General features: G+C 43.0%; 1 protein-coding gene across 1 annotated transcript in view; it reads right to left on the bottom strand.

Moving 5' to 3' along the window:
* The window catches only part of ptpn9a (protein tyrosine phosphatase non-receptor type 9a), a 227,005-nt gene that overhangs the window by 21,966 nt on the left and 187,991 nt on the right, over positions 1 to 17,048 (bottom strand). Inside the window, exons 9-11 of the mRNA XM_068015349.1 lie at positions 16,179 to 16,248; positions 2,919 to 2,997; positions 258 to 408 (exon numbers count right to left, since the gene is read on the bottom strand). Of these exons, the coding sequence (XP_067871450.1) occupies positions 258 to 408; positions 2,919 to 2,997; positions 16,179 to 16,248 (300 nt within the window). The remainder of the gene's footprint in view (positions 1 to 257; positions 409 to 2,918; positions 2,998 to 16,178; positions 16,249 to 17,048) is intronic.

Raw genomic sequence — 17,048 nt, 5'->3', positions numbered from 1 at the left:
CACTATCAATCCTACCCAAGAATGCCAAAGCAGCACTGCATAAACTGGACAAGATCAAACGGGCAGAGTCAGTTTTTATTCCTCTCCACCAAAAGGAAAGAGTACAAGGATTAAGGCAGGTCAAACAAAAGCAAACACATTGGATTGATAGGCCACACCAGGGCTCAAGTATTCAACAACCGCATAATCACCAACCTACTCAACTGTTCAATTAACGTTTTTAAAAAAGCATAAAGCAGAAATTAATGTTCCCTTACCTCTACATTCTGAATCTCTAGTGTTGTTTTGTTATAATGTTTAAAGCTTTCTACTGCCAGGCTTTTGACAGAAATAAGTCCATAGTTTCCCTGAATATTCTGGTCCAGAGGCCAGTATTGACCACATTTTTTCCTGCCACTCTCGTCAATTCTAAAGCAGTAAAAGACAACATTAGAAAACATTACATGCAGGCAATAGTACAGAATAGGGGCCAATAGGAAAGAAAGAAAATTATATAGTCACTTTATCATTCTTTGGATATCCCAAAACACTTTGTAGCCATTGAATTACTTCATATATTTATTTAAAAAAGAGGAAACTTCCGTACTAAGATCCTGTTCCAATGCACTGACTAGGCCATGGGCAGGATATTGGTTCACTCTTGTAAATTCCCACATAGAACCAATTCTCAGCTGGCCCCTCTAAGGAAAGAAGGTGGATTCACAGAGGGAAAGCAAAAATACAAGTCAACCAACATGCATATGCACCTACTGAAGCATCGATAATTGGTACCAGAGGCCATTTTCAGCTTGGAGGACTTGTGGTTTTGATGTCACATTCAGTAAAACGCCTAAAGATGGACAGGGTGTGAAAAGGAGGTAGCAACATCTTTCTCACAAATGGAGTCGCTAGTTCTGCTTCCAATGCAAGAAATGTATTAGTGCCTTTCACACCTCAGGATGCTCCAAAGCACTTCCCAGTCATACAAATATTTTTGAAGCCTAGTCACTAATGTTCCCTTTAAAATTTTGTTGTTGTGCATGATCAGTTTTTTCAATGTGCAATACCTTAAAAAAATTTTATGCAGTCACGCACGCACAGTACTAAACACTGTACAGGGTCTGCGTGGTACCTTCCAGGCTGCTGTGCATGCACACAGCTTAGCAGGAACACTGGTAGTCACTGTTGTTAACATAGTTTGATGAAGAACCATATGTACCAGGTGTTGACATGCTAATGTTCCTAGAGGGACTTTGAGGTGACAAGCGACAGGATTGGCTTGTGAACACATTTGTCACATAAACACAAAAGAAGCAACTCAATGTCAAGCTTTACTACGTGCTGAGGGACGGACTAAAGCTTGGGGCAGCCGCAGCAAAGGCTCAATGGGGAAAGATCACTGTGTAAGGTCCCCCCGCCATGGTGAACTGAGGGGTTGGATCCACGGAAAACCTCAAACTGTATCCGATGAAGGGTCACTGACCCGAAACGTTAACTCTGCTTCTCTTTCCACAGATGCTGCCAGACCTGCTGTGTGATTCCAATATTTCTTGTTTTTATTCCAGAAAACATTTGTTTGCTGCATAAAGTATATGGCAGGTAAAATGAAATGGAAGGGTTGTGAGGTAACTCACTCCGGTATGGAAGGAAACTGATCTCCTTTGCACTCTTTGTATTATTGACTTGGTGCTGTTTGGAACTGTTTTGTAATGTATTTTTTTTTCTTTTACAGATTTATGAATAAAGTATATTTTGGCAATAAAAAAAAAAATTGAGGGATTTTTCACAGCTACAACTTTGCAATCGAGGATCAAGGTGGCACTTCACAAATGAGGGTAGGTCGAATTGCAATATCTTACATACATATGATTTTCAAGAACTGTAACAAGGACAGCCCAGAGAACTGCAAGAGTATTGCTGTATCCTGCACAATGAAGCAGGATATCTGGACAAAGTAAAACTACCTTTATGTCTAGGGCACCAAAGAAGGGAAAGGCACAAGAAGCATTCAGCAACCACATTAAGACGAAGTCTGACACGGAGACTTGATGAGTCAGGCAATGAAGTAGTCTTGTCACAGGGAGCAACAGGATTGGCATAACAGTGAAGGAGGACAACCACCAACAACATAAGGGGAATTCCTGAGGTGCAAAGGCAAAGAAAATTCATCATTGCAGAATGAAAATTCTGGGATGCCAAATGAAAAGCCCTCCACTCAGGGAACGAAGAGAAGCCTGCAAATCCCTAGATGGACAAAGGACACACGGACCACACTATTAATCTTGAAGTTATCCTTCAGGTGGTGAGGCAGTGCTGCAGGAAACGTTTCCATCAGCTGTGAAATCCACACTACAAATGATCCCAAGTTCCAACAAACTGGGAACAGCAGGAGTGCAGGCTCTATTGTATTGGACACAGCTGTGACCAAGATCCTAGCCCTCAAGATCTGCCTCCTCATTACGTAGCAGGCAGCACTAGCATCACGACAAGATCTCAACAAACTGCTCTTGTAAACCATTGGGATCCAGGGAGGAAACACCCTGCAGGGTGGAACAGTAGCGCATGGTACTCTCAGGTATTGGTTAAAGATATATTGTTATGTCTAGAAAAACAAACTCAATAGCAATTTAAAAAATGTCTTGCTCTATCTGCCCACACGCATTAAGAGTAAGACTGGCAAAGAGATTAAATTCCATTCCGAGTACTCAAGGCAAGGAATTGCCCCAAAGGACAAAACAATTACTTTCAAACAATGAATAATGATTTATTTGTGTGACCAGTTTAATAGTTTTGCTTTCACCATTAAGTAAAAGCAAATGAGACTGTATACAGCTAAGACATCAACATTTTTTGGAGCCAAGAAGTTAAAGCTTCAGAACTGCACAAGCCAAGACCATTGTGTTAAATGCATAATTTGCCACTGAAGCAGTTCCACTTACCTTGTAGTCATGACAATAACAAGGACATGTTGTTCCCATACCATTCTCCAGAAATCATTGTACGTCTTTTCTAAAGGTCCTATGGTAGAAAATAAAAGGGTGTGAGTTTAAAAAGGAAATAGTATGATTGATCTTACAACTGAAGAACTGCTGCCTGTCTGAAGCTCCCAGAGCATCATGACTAAACAGACACTCACTTTATCCCCCCCTCCCCTCCCACCTCCACCCTTGTAATATCCCAGGGGAGGCAAAAGACCCAGGGCCAAGAAGGGGAAAAATACTAGAGATTCCTCTCCCATTCCCTCAGGCAATCAAAACCAATGCAGGAGATCACATGAACTAAGTATTATCTATAATGTAGTATCTACTTAAAAAGCTTAGTGTTGCTGAAGAAAACACTGCTTAACTATGGATCACTTAATGCAGGTCCTAGTTTCAGTAATAAAAACAAGAAATGCTGGAAAAACTCAGCAGGTCTGGCAGCATCTCAGCAGTGCTGAGAGAAGCAGAGCTAACGTTTCAGGTCAGTGACCCTTGATCAGAACTAGCAAATATTAGAAATGTAAAAGGTTTTAAGCAAGTAAAGCAGGGGTGGGGCAACAGATAACAAAAGAGGTGTTCATAGGACAAGGTTACAGAGAATAACTGTCCAGAAGGTCATGGAGCAAAGGCAAATGGTATGTTAATGGTGTGCTGAAAGACAAAGCGTTAGTGCAGAGAGGGTGTTAATTGACAGAAAAATGAAGAGCCCTGGCCCCAAGCACAAACATGAAAAAAAAAGTGGATAGGCACAGTAGAAACAAACTAAACAAACTAAAATAAAACAAAGAGAAAAGAAAAAATAACTAAAAATAAAAATAAAAAGGGGAACCCGTCATGCTCTGAAATTACTGTACTCAATGTTCAGTCCAGCAGGCTGTAGCATGCCTGATCAGTAAATGAGGTGCTGTTCCTCGAGCTTGCGTTGATGTTTGCTGGAACACTGCTGCAATCCCAGGAAAGAGATGTGGGCATGAGAGCAGGGGGGTATGCTGAAATGGCCAACAACCGGAAGCTCAGGGTCATGCTTACGGACTGAGTGGAGGTGTTCCGCAAAGCAGTCACCTAATCTGCGTTTGGTCTCCCCAATGTAGAGGAGACCACGTTGTGAGCAGCGAATACAGTATACTAAATTAAAAGAAGTACAAGTAAATCGCTGCTTCACCTGAAAGGAGTGTTTGGGGCCTTGGACAGTGAGGAGAGAGAGGTAAATGGACAGGTATTACACCTCCTGCGTTTGCAGGGGAAGGTGCCATGGGAAGGGGACAAGGTGGTGGGGGTAATGGAGGAATGGACGAGGGTGTTGCGGAGGGAATGATCCCTTCGAAATGCTGACAGGGGAAGGGAGGGGAAGATGCATTTGGTAGTGGCATCACGCCAGATGTGGCGGAAATGGCAGAGAATGATCCTTTGGATGTGGAGGCTAGTGGAGTGGAAAGTGAGGACAAGGGGAACCCTGTCCTAGTTTAAGTAACCTGAGTTTTTTGATGAGGGGGGTTTAACTAACTTGCTGGAGTTTTTTGATGTGGTAACAGAGAGGGTTGATAAGGGTAATGCAGTTGATGTGGTGTACAAGGACTTCCAAAAGGCATTTGAGAAAGTGCCACATAATAGGCTTGTCAGCAAAGTTGAAGCCCATGGAATAAAATGGACAGTAGCAGCATGGATACAAATTGGCTGAGTAACAGGAAGCAGAGAGCAGTGGTGAATGGTTGTTTTTCAGACTGGAGGAAGGTATATAGTGGGCTTCCACAGGGATTGGTGCTAGGACCTCTGCTTTTCTTGATATATATTAATGTTCTAGACTTGGTTGCGCAGGGTACAATTTCAAAATTTGCGGATAACACAAAACGTGGAAGTATTGTGAGCTGTGACGAGGATAGTGATAGACGTCAAGAGAACATAGGCTGGTGGAATGGGCAGGCAAGTGGCAGATGAAATTTAATGCAGAAAAGTGTAAAATAATTAATTTTCAGAGGAAGAACAAGGAGAGGCAATGTAAATTAAAAGGTACAATTTTAAATGGGGAACAGGAGCAGAGGGACCAAGGGGTGTGCACAAATAGTTGAAAGTTGCAGGGCAGGTTGAGAAAGCGGTTAATAAAGCATACGGGATTCTGGGATTTATAAATAGGGGCACAGAGTACAAGAACAGGAAGTTAATAAAACTTGAATAAAACACTGGTTTGGCCTCAACTGGAGTTTAGTTTAGTTTAGAGATACAGCACTGAAACAGGCCCTTCGGCCCACCGAGTCTGTGCCAACCATCAACCACCCCTTTATACTAATCCTACACTAATCCCATATTCCTACCACATCCCCACCTGTCCCTATATTTCCCTACCACCTACCTATACTAGGGGCAATTTATAATGGCCAATTAACCTATCAACCTGCAAGTCTTTGGCATGTGGGAGGAAACCGGAGCACCCGGAGGAAACCCACGCAGACACAGGGAGAACTTGCAAACTCCACACAGGCAGTACCCAGAATTGAACCCGGGTCGCTGGAGCTGTGAGGCTGCGGTGCTAACCACTGCGCCACTGTGCCGCCCCACAGTGTATTGTGTCCAGTACTGGGCACCACACTTTAGGAAGGATGCAGAAAGATTAATGAGAATGGCTCCAGGGATGAAGAACTTCAGTTATATGGATAGGTTGGAGAAGCTGGATCTGTTCTCCTTGGAGAAGAGGGGATATGACAATGATGTTCAAAATCATGAGGTTTCTGGTCAAGTAGATAAGAAACAGTTCTCAGTGGCCGAAGGATTCAGGACAAGAGGACACCAATTTAAGGTGACTGGCAAAAGAACCAGAGACAAAATGAGGAAAAACTTTTATTTAATGTAACAAGTGGTTAGGATCTGAATGCTCTGCCTGGGAGTGTAGTGGAGCCAAATTCAATCGAGGCCTTCAAAAGGGAATTGGCCAAAAACCCGAAGAAAAAAATTTGCAGGGCTATAGACAAAAGGCCACAGTGTGTGACTAGGTGGGTTGCTCTTGCAGAGAGTCAGCACAGACAAGATGGGCTGAATGGTCTCCTTCTGTGCTGTAACCATTCTATGAATCTATTCAATAGTGCACTTCATGTAGTGACCACACATTCAGCAATCAGATGGTGGACTTGATGGCAAAAATAGCTAGGGAGGAGCTGGAGCATTATGTCCAATTCTGGACACTGCACTTTAGGAAGGATGAAAAGGCTTTGTATAGGGTACAGAAGAGATTTACTAGAATCGTTCCAAGGATAAGAGATATTGTCAAGAGACTAGAAAAGCTGGTGTTGTTCTCCTTAGAGCAAGCAAGGCTAAGAGGAGATTTGGTAGAGACATTTAAAATCTTGAAGGGTTTAGGTAGAGTAAATAAAGAGAAACTGTTCCAAATGGCTGAAGGGTTGATAACCAGAGAGCACAGATATAAGCTGATTGACAGAACAACCAGAGGTGACATGAAAAAAAACTTTTTTTTTTACATAAGTGTTAGGATTTGGAACACACTGCCTGATAGGGTGGTGGATACAGATTCAATAGTAACCTTCAAAAAGGAAATGGATAAATACTTAAGGAAAAATTTCAGGGCTATGGGAAAAGAGTAGGGAATTAGGTCTAACTGAATTGCTATTTGAAAGAGCCGAAGCAGACTTAACGGCCTCATTCTGCGCTTTACTATGAACTGTATCAGCAGTGACTCAATTGGTAACAAACTCACCTCAGAGTCAGCAGTTGTGGGCTCAAGTCACACTGCAGGACTTGAGCATAAAAATCAAGGTTGACATTCCATTGCAGTACAAAGGGAGTACTGCACCGTTGGCGGTGCAGTCATTTTGAATGAGACTTTAAACTGAGGCCCTGTTTGCCCTCTTAAGTGAATGTGAAGATCCCATGGCACTATTTCAAAGATGAATAGGAGAATTATTCCCAGTGTCCTGCTCAATATTTATCCCTCATTCAATATCACTAAAAGATTATCTGGTCATTATCACATTGCTGCTCATGGGAGCTTGTTGTGTTCAAATTGGCTGCTGCATTTCTTACATTACAACAGTGACTGCACTTCAAAAGTACTTAATTGTCTGAAAAGTACTTTGAGATGTCCAGTGGCCATGAAAGGCGCTATTATAAATGAAAGTTTTTACTTTATGATTGGAGACAAAATGAATCAAGGCAAGTCAAAATGGTTGCCCTAACTCCATAGTAACAGATAATAAAAGCAAAATACTGCGCAGATGCTGGAAATCTGAAATAAAAACAAGAAACGCTGGAAATACTCAGCTGGTCTAGCAGCATCTGTGCCAGACCTGCTGAGTATTTCCATCATTTCTTGTTTTTATTCCATAGTAACAGATGCCTTCTTTGTTTTCTTATATGGATTAAGAGTGGAAGGATCCCTTCTTATATGGATCAAGACTAGGAAAGATGCTACCACTGAAGTGGGCTCTCAGCATGAAGCCAGTTGATCTCAAGAACGTGATCAAGCACAGACCATCCATCTGACATGAGATCTCACCCGAAAGGAAAGCCTAGAAAGTGATACATGCCCGCCATAAAAAAATACAAGCCTTTCTCTGCCAGTACCTTGTTACCAGCATTACTGCTCGTCCTTGTATGCAATGCTTTTGGTATGATGCTCAGTTTCAGGGAGGAAGATGATATCAAGAAATATTGATACCCAGGAGGGGTAGATCTCAATGGTCTGAGATCTTGCAACCGATACTGTAAGGAATCAAGGCAGCTAAAATACTTGTTGATGCTGAGGCAGAGAAGGAACTGAGGAGGTGGACTAAGGCGGCAGCAGTGAGATTCATGAGTTAAAAGATGAGGTCAATGCCGTAATCTCGGTGAAACGACCCAAGATACAGCCTCCCTCAACCAAAATTCTGAATCAGTTCAGAACCAAGATTTATTTTCTCTTTAACCTGCAGTGTATATTACAACTGCGCTGGGGTAAGCTAACTCGGATATTTTCTTTCCATGCAAAATACATGTACTAGTAAAATGATAGGGCAATAAAGATAAAGGTTTTTAACAGTGTGTAAGTGGAAAGACCAACAAGTTTCATTACGTTTGATTCAACCCATGCACATTTGGGAAAACTGTCACCAGAATTACTGAATACCTACATCAAAGTATCGATTAATTCACAAATTTCAAAAGGCTAACCAAATCAGCAAGATAAAAGATCCAGTAAACCTCCTCCCTCCAATCACCAATCACCAACCCCCAACCAAGCTGTGGTAAGAGGGTTACTGATCGGAGTTGAACAAAGAACTATTAGGATATAGACTTAAGTGGTACTATAGTGCCCCACACAGGGCTACCACTCTGCAAACTAATAACTGGACAATGTCCTCGTGCTTTCTCTTCCCTCACCTGAAATTTGGAGATGATGGTGTCCCCAAAACCATGCTTTGACTTTACAGTGGTACAGGAAACTATGAAGTGACTTTGGAGAGTTGCTATAGCGCATCCTGTAGATCGTATATTCTTCAACTGCATCACAGCTGGTGGCAGTGGTGGGGGTAGACAGTGTGTTGGAGATGTTGGAGAAGTTTTCAAGCATCAGAAAGTGAGCCACAGAGTGTCTGTTGCAGCCTTAGTCCAGGATTCTATCCTGGCCACGGGGGTCCTGGCAGCAGGCTGAAAGGTGGGGAAAGACTCCGCCTCGGCACTCTGTCAGACTGTCGTTGGATTTTCATGGCAGGCAGCCAATTAACTGCCTGCCGTTGGGATTCTGTCCCTTTAAGGGACAAGCTGGACAATCAGGCCAGCAGCGGTAGCAACTGTTGGTATTGCAGAAGGCCTGCAGTGAACAAGATGTTGGAGACCCTGGGATGCAGGTAAGTGGGGATGGAGCTGCCAAGGCCTGTCAGGCAGGCACCGGCGAGAGGTGGGGGTGGGGGCTTGCCGTAGGGTCGGCCGTCGCTGCTGGGGCGGGGGCCCTCTGGTGATCATGGATTGCCCACAGAGGAGGGATGCACCCTCAACCCTGCAAGAAGACCACCAAGTCTCACCTGGCGGTGTCTCCATGCAGCAGCAGGCCCCTCCATCTTCAGTAAGATCAAAGCAGAGGCGAGAAGCTACCCTTAAGTGGCCATTAATTGGCCACTTAAGGGCCTCAATTGACCTGGGGTGGGAAGGCTGCCCTTGGTGTTAATATGGCTGTTCAAATTAAGTTGGTGATCCTCAAGATGGTGGGGCCTCTGCAATGATGATGCAGTTGGAATGTCAGGGAGTGATGGCTAAGATTCCTCTTGTTTGATATGGTCACTGCCCAGTACTTGTGGCATCAACATCATCTGCCACATGTAAACCCAAGCTTGGGTATGAAAAAGCAAATAAGAGAAGCAAAGAGACAGCATTAAAGGAAATCCCAAAGTTTTCGATAGGCATGGGTGGTAAAAGGAGGAGTGGGGCCGATTAGGGATCAGAAAGGGGATTTACACATGGAGGCAGAAGGCATAGCTGAGGTATTAAATGAACACTTTGCATATGTCTTTACCAAGGAAGAAGATGCAACTCAGACAATGTCGATAAAGGAGGTACATCAGACATCAGAGGGGTTTAAAACTGATAAAGAGGAAGTATTAGATCGGTTGTCTGTACTTAAAGTGGATAAAACACCAGAACCAGATGAGATGCATTCAAGGATACAGAGGGAAGTGAGAGTGGAAATCGCAGAGGCACTGGCCATAATTTTTCAGTCTTCCTTAGACATGGGGGTAGTGCCAGAGGGCTGGAGAATTGCAAACGTTATACCCTTGTTCAAAAAGGGGTGTAAAGATAAGACCAGCAAATACAAGCCAGTCAGTTTAACTTTGATGATGGGAAAACTTCTCAAAAAAATAATTTGGGGCAAAATCAATAGTCACATGGACAAATATGAGCTAATTAAGGAAAGCCAACATGGATTATGTTTAACCAACTTGGAGCTTTTTTTAAAGGAGGCAATAGAGAGGGTTGATGAGGGCAATGCTGTTGATGTGGTGTACATGGACTTTCAAAAGGCATTTGATACAGTACCACACAACAGACTTGTGAACAAACTTGTAGCTTATGGAATAAAAGGGACGGTAACAACATGGATACAGAAATGGCTGAGTGACAGAAAACAAAGGGTACTAGTTAATGGATGTTTTTCAGGCTAGAGGAAGGTTTGTAGTGGAGTTCCCCAGGGATCAGTGTTGGGACCCTTGCTTTTCCTGATATATATTAATGACCTAGACCTTGGTGTACAGGGCATGATTTCAAAGTTTGCAGATGATACGAAACTTGAAAGCTTCGTGACCTGTGAGGAGGATAGTGTAGAACTTCAAAAGGACATAGACAAGTTGGTGGAATGGGCAGACAGGTGGCAGATGAAGTTCAATGCAGAGAAATGTGAAGTGATTCATTTTGGTAGGAAGAACATGGAGAGACGATATAGAATAAAGGGTACAATTCTAAAGGGGGTGCAGGAGCAGGGGGACCTAGGTGTATATGTGCATTAGTTATTGAAGGTGGCAGGACAGGTTGAGAAAGCGTTTATAAAGCACACATATTCCTGGGCTTTATTAATAGGGGCATAGAGTACAAGAGCAATGAAGTTATGTTGAACTCGTATAAGACACTAGTTCAGCTTCAGCTGGAGTATTGTGTCCAGTTCTGGGCACCGCACTTTAGGAAAGATGTGAGGGCATTGGAGAGAGTACAGAAGAGATTCATGAGAATGGTTTCAGGGATGAGGAATTTCAGCTATGAAAACATACTAGAGAAGTTAGGGCAGTCTTCCTTGAAGAGAAAGCTGAGAGGTGATTTGATAGAGGTATTCAAAATCATGAGGGGTCGGGACAGAGCAGAGAGAGAGAAACTGTTCCCACTTGTAAAAGGATCGGGAACGAGAAGGCACAGATTTAAAGAGATTGGTAAGAGAAGCAAAAGTGACATGAGGAAAAACGTCTTCACGCAGAGAGTGGTTAAGGTCTGGAATGCGCTGCCTGAGAACGTGGTGGAGGCAGGTTCAATTGAAGCATTCAAAAGGGAATTAGACAGTTATATGAAAAGGAAGAATGTGTAGGGTTATGGGTAGAATGGGGGAATGGAACGAAGAAAATTGCACTTTCAGAGAGCCGGTGTGGACATGATGGGCCAAATGGCCTCCTTCTGCACTAATAATTCTGTGATGTCTTCCAGCTCATGCCATAGGCTGGAATAGACAACTTCAGCATTGAAATAGTTGTGGATTTAACACCATGAAAATGCCAACAAACAGCCCACTTCTGACATTTTGATGATGGGAAGGTCATAGAAACATAGAAAATAGGAGCAGGCGTAGGCCATTCAGTCTTGCTCCGCCATTCAAAAAAGATCATGACTGATCGTCTAATTCAGTACCCTGTTCCCGCTTTCTCCCCATATCCCTTGATCCCTTTGGCATTAAGAAATATATCTATCTCCTTCTTGAATAAATTTAATGACTTGGCCTCCACTGCCTTCTGCGGTAGAGAATTCCACAGGTTCACCACCCTCTGCATGAAGAAATTTCTCCTCATCTCGGTTGTAAATGGCATACCCCATATCCTGAGACTGTGATCGCTGGTTCTGGACTCCCCAGCCATCAGGAACATCCTCCCTGCATCTAGCCCTGTTAGAATTTTATACGTTTCTATGAGTCATGAATGAAGCAAGCGAAGATGTTTGCTTCCAAGAGTTGAGATGACTTGGCTCCAGTAACCATAATCACCTTTCTTTGTGTTAAGCAAGATTCCAATTAGTGGAGGTTTCTCCCCCTCACGCTAGATTTGCTAGGACTCCATTGCATCATATTAAGTTGAATGCTTCCATATTACCAGTTATGCCAACTATACTGCTAGGGGAGCAGCTGAGTCCAATGCAAAGGTACTGATCAGACAAAACATTTAGTGTTGGAAAGGGAGGGGCAGGACAGAATCTATTTAGAGTTGAGAAGCAGAAGGATATGATCACACTACTGGAGGTATTCTATAGGCCTCCAAATAGTGAGAGATAGAAGTGCAAATCTGTAGGGAAATCACAGATGTGCAAGAGTGGTGATATTGAACGACTTTGGAATTACCCAACTATCGATTGGGATAATGTTAATGTTAGAGTAAAGGGCAATGAGGTGGTGGAATTTCTGAAATGTGTTCAGGAGAACTTCTTGATCAGTATGTTCTCAGCCCAACTAGAAAGGAGGCATTGCTAGAGCTGGTGCTGGGAAATGAGGTGGGCCAAGTGGACCAAGTATCTGTTGGGGAGCACTTGGGTAAGAATGATCATCGTATCATAAGCTTTAGACTAGTAATGCAGAAAAGCAAGGAATGTAATAAAGGTAGAATGGCTAGATTGGAAGAAGGCTAATTTCCGTGCAATGTGAAGGGATCTAGCCAGGATAAAAATGAAGGCTGTGTTTGCTGACAACACTACCACCAGGTGGCACTGCAGTGACATGTGCAAATGCAGCCTGTGCCATTAAAACGTCAAAGTCTGCGACGTCAGCAGCTGCCAGGACTAAAGATGGCGCTGCTCAAATAATCACATGAAGGCAACCTAAACACATGGCAGAAGGGAGAGAGCAAGCAAGCAGGCGGGCCGGGGGCGGGAGAAAGCGAGCGAGCGGGCGGGCCCGAGGGGGGAGCGTGCGCACCCGCAGCCACCACCAAGGTATTCGGCAGCACTCTCCCTGCTTCCCCCACACCCGCTCTCTCCTCGCTTCCCCCACCCTCGCTCTCTGGACGCATTACTCGATGACGTAATCTGCACATGCGCCAACCAGTCCTGGCAATGCGGAACGCTGCACATGCGCAGAGAGTAGGGGCATGTACGCAGATTGGCGCAATCTGATGATGTCAGCTGCCTGCTGCGTTATCGATAATCACTTCGAAAAATGAAACCAAAGACTGACAGGAAACGCTATAACAGAACAATGGGTTAGCTTTAAGGAAGAGATCTTCAGGTTCAGGCAAGGAACATTCCAAAAAAGGTGAAAGGTAGGGCAACCAAAAACAGGGCTCCATAAATGACGAAGACTGAGATTACGATGGAACAAAAATAAAAGACGCATGTCAGGTGAATTCTTCAAGTGAGAACCAGGCCATATACAATAAGGTGAAGAGGAAAATTAGACTGCAAAGACAGAACATGAGAATAGAATGGCAGTCAACATAAAAGGGAACCTAAAAGCCTTCTACCAACATGTCAATAGTAAGCAGGTAGAAAGAGCTGGGCTGGTGTAGGGACAAAGAGGGTAATATATGCTTAGCAGCACAGGGCAAGGCTAGAATTCTTAATGAGTACATCGTATCAGTGTTTACTGACAAAGAGGAATCTGACAAAATACCAGTAGAAGCAGAGAGAGGATAGGGTAAAATTGAGAGGGAGGGGGTACTGGAAAGTTTGGCTATGCTTACAGTAGATGTCACCTGGTCTGGATGGCTAGCATCCCAGGTTGCTAAAGAAAGTGGGGATGGAGATAGCAGAAGGGCTTGCATAATCGTCCAATCTTCCCTAGATACTGGAGAGATGCCAGAGAATTGGAGACTGGAAAATGTGACACCCTTATTCAAGAAAAGTTGGAAGGACAATCCTAGCAACTACAGGCCAGTTAGTTTAATATCAGTGGTGGGTAAGGTTTTAGAAACAATAATCAGGGAAAAAAATCAGACACTTGGAGAAGTTTGAGTTAATTAAGGATTTGTAAAAGGGAGATCATGCTTGACTAATCTAATCGAATTTTTTGATGAAGTAACAGAGAAGGTTAATGAAGGGACTATGCGGATATTGTCTATATGGATTTTAAGACAGCGTTTGATAAAGTACCACACAAAAGGCCGGTTAACAAAATTGAGGCTCATAGAAGAGGAGGATCATGATCCAACTAGATAAAAAAATTGGATTAAGTGAGTCGTGATAAAAGGCTGTTTTTCAGACTGGAGGATGGTAGACAGTGATGTTCCCCAATGGTCAGTGTTGCGACTACTGCTTTTCTTTGTTATATATAGATGACTTAGAGCTTGGAATACAGAGTAGAATTTCAAAATTTGCCGAATACAGTGAGGACGATATGAACCGCCTGCAACAGGACATCAACAGGCTAGCAGAATAGGCAGATAGGTGGCAGATGGAATTTAATACTGAGAAGTGCGAGGTGATACATTATGGCAGGAAGAATAGGGAGAGGCAATATATACTTAATGACACAGTTCTAAAAAGTGGGCAGGAACAGAGGGACTTGGGGATGCATGTGCATTATTATATGAAGATGGCAGGACATATTGAGATAGTGGTTAGGAAAGCAAATGGGATCTTGGGCTTCATAAATGGAGGCGTTTAGTACAAAAGCAGAAAAGTCATGCTGAACCCTTATAAAGCTCTGGTTAGGCCCCAACTGGAGTATTGCATCCAGTTCTGGTCACCACATTTTAGGAAGGATATGAGGGTCCTTGAGAGGGTGCAGAGGAGATTTACCAGAATGGTTCGAGGGATATGGAGTTTGTTACAAGGTAAGGCTGGAAAAGCTGGGGTTGTTCAACTTAGAGCAAAGGAGATTGAGGGGAGATTTGATAGAGATGTACAATGGCAGGCTTAGATAAGCTAGCAAGGAAACACTGTTCCTGTTATCTAGTACAAGGACTAAGGGACACACATTGAAGGGTTTGGGCCAGAGATTCAGGAGGAATAATGAGGAAGAACTTTTTTTTTCCACAGTGGGTGGTAATGACCTGGAACTCACTGTCCACAAGGGTGGCGGAAGCGGAGATAATCAATGATTTCAAAAGAAAATTGGATGTCCACTTGAAGGAAATTAACTTGCAGAGCTACGGGCATCGAGTGGAACTGACTGGATTGCTCCGCGGAGAGCCTGTATGAACTCTATGGGACTAATGGCCTCCTTCTGTGCTGTAAATAAAACTATAACTCTAGATCTTCATCACTACAGCCAGGATGCTATCATCCTGTGTCGAGTGTACTAATCCTCTTCTTCATCTTACATGAAATGAACTGAATTTGGCTGGACTCTGACATCCACAATGTGGGAATTACAAGAGGAAGCTAAGTAGGAGCATCCATTTCAAAAGAAGACCCATGTAAGCATTTCAGCTTTATCTCTGGCATGAATGTGTTGATTCCACCATGGTCAATGGATGGAAATGTTTCCTCTTTGTTGCCAGGTTGTCCACCACACAGCCTGAATGAATGAGATAAGTTTGAAGTGTTTTGATATATTCCATTGGTTATGGGACAGCTTAGCTGTGTTCAGCCCCTTGCTTTGGTAGGTAGTCATTCACTGACTTCACAAGATTTATACCTCAATCCTTCTACACCCCACAGTGAGCAAGGACTGATCTTCAGGCTTGATGTTGATTAAGCAGTGAGAGTTATGCCAACTATGAGCTTACAGACTGTGGTGGTTCACAATTCTGCTGCTGTTCATGGCCCACAGTGGTAGTGCCATACTACATAATGAAGGTGTCCAAAACATGGAAAGGAATCTTGATTTTCATAAGACCTGTGCAGTGGTCAATCATACCAATGCTATCATGGACAAACATGTCTACAACAAGTAGACTGATGAAGACAAAGCCAAGTAGATTTATGTTGGTTTGCTCACCAGCTGATACAGGTCCATTTAGTAAAGGTGCTACAAAGCCACTCTTGGTGGTGGACATTAAAGTACCCTACCTTTACTTCCCTCAGAAATTCCTCGGTGATATTTAACATGGAGATTTAACATGGAGAAATACTGAATCATCAGATGATGGTGGCAACAGGTGGTTTCCTGTTTGACCTGAAGCTGAGATACTTCAGGAGGTCTGAAGTCAACGTTGAAGACTTTCAGGACCAAATTCCACTCCATCATTTACCATTGTGCTTCCAACTCTGGTGGGGTTTATCTTGTTTTGTCCAACTCAGGTACAAAGAGCTGATGACGAAACCACCTAGGTTGTTGGCTGATAGATAGGATTCTAAAAGTATGACTATGTCAGCATGTTTTTTTGACAAGTCTGGACAATTCTACCAACTTGATAACTGAATTCGATTCAATTTCACAACTTGCAAGAACTTGCACCCTCTGTTAATTTACTACCATCACTACCATGATCCTGGCTAATTTCCAGGTCAAACAATTTGTTTAGTCTCACATTTTGAAATTTGGTAATGGAAGGCTCCATTCTCACTCTTTAAAACTATGAAAAATAAAGGAATGTTTCTGATTGGCACAGTGCTTACCCTGTGTGCCAATGTAGGCATTCTTTTGCTTATAACCATCCATGTAACTGGCATTGATGTAATCTGTCCTCTGTAGGAAGAATAAAATTATAGGTTACTCAAAATGCAAACATTTTAGTTAAACAATTTCACTTTGGAGGATATTTTAATTGGAAATCCTTCCCGTCACTGAGCTCTGGTCACCACAAAATTAGATAGTCATGAACTTATTGCTCTGATAAATATTGTAAATTAGATGGAACTTTTCATTCGTGTCCAATGCGTTTCTTTTAATAAATACATATTTTAATAGTAATTTATCAGAATTTACACCGCTTTGACTGATCAGCCTTACTACATAATTTCAGTCACTATGCCAGCAACTTCAGCTCACAAAACTAGTTGTAACTGGTCACAGAATCAGCCTCAGCTCAGTGTTAACATTCCTACCTCCAAATCAGAAGGTCGTGCAGTAATGGCCCACAGCCCAAGACCTGAGTACATATATGAGGTTGACACCTAGTGTAGTACTGAGGAATGCTATATTGACAGAGGCGTTTTTCTTCTTCAGGTGGCCGTTAAGGACCCATAGCACTATTCAAAGAGGAGCAGGGACTTTTGCTAACCAACACAGAGTAACTGGTTCATGTCATTGTTGTTTGTGGGACTTTGCTGTGCACAATTTGTCTGCCATGTTTGCCCGCATAACAGACTTCAAATGTAATTCATTGGATTGAAGCATTTTGAGACAGTCTGAGAACATGAAAGGCACTATATAAATGCAAGTCTGCTTGTTCTTTATTTCTCATCAATGTTTTGCACCAGGTTATAGGTGTCCCACCAGCATTCAGCCAGTCAAACAAAGGCTATTCTTATCTTTAAAAGTAGTCT

Source organism: Heterodontus francisci, chromosome 35 (assembly GCF_036365525.1).
Source record: "Heterodontus francisci isolate sHetFra1 chromosome 35, sHetFra1.hap1, whole genome shotgun sequence".
NCBI lineage: Eukaryota > Metazoa > Chordata > Chondrichthyes > Heterodontiformes > Heterodontidae > Heterodontus > Heterodontus francisci.
This window is presented reverse-complemented; position numbering and strand designations above follow the sequence as displayed.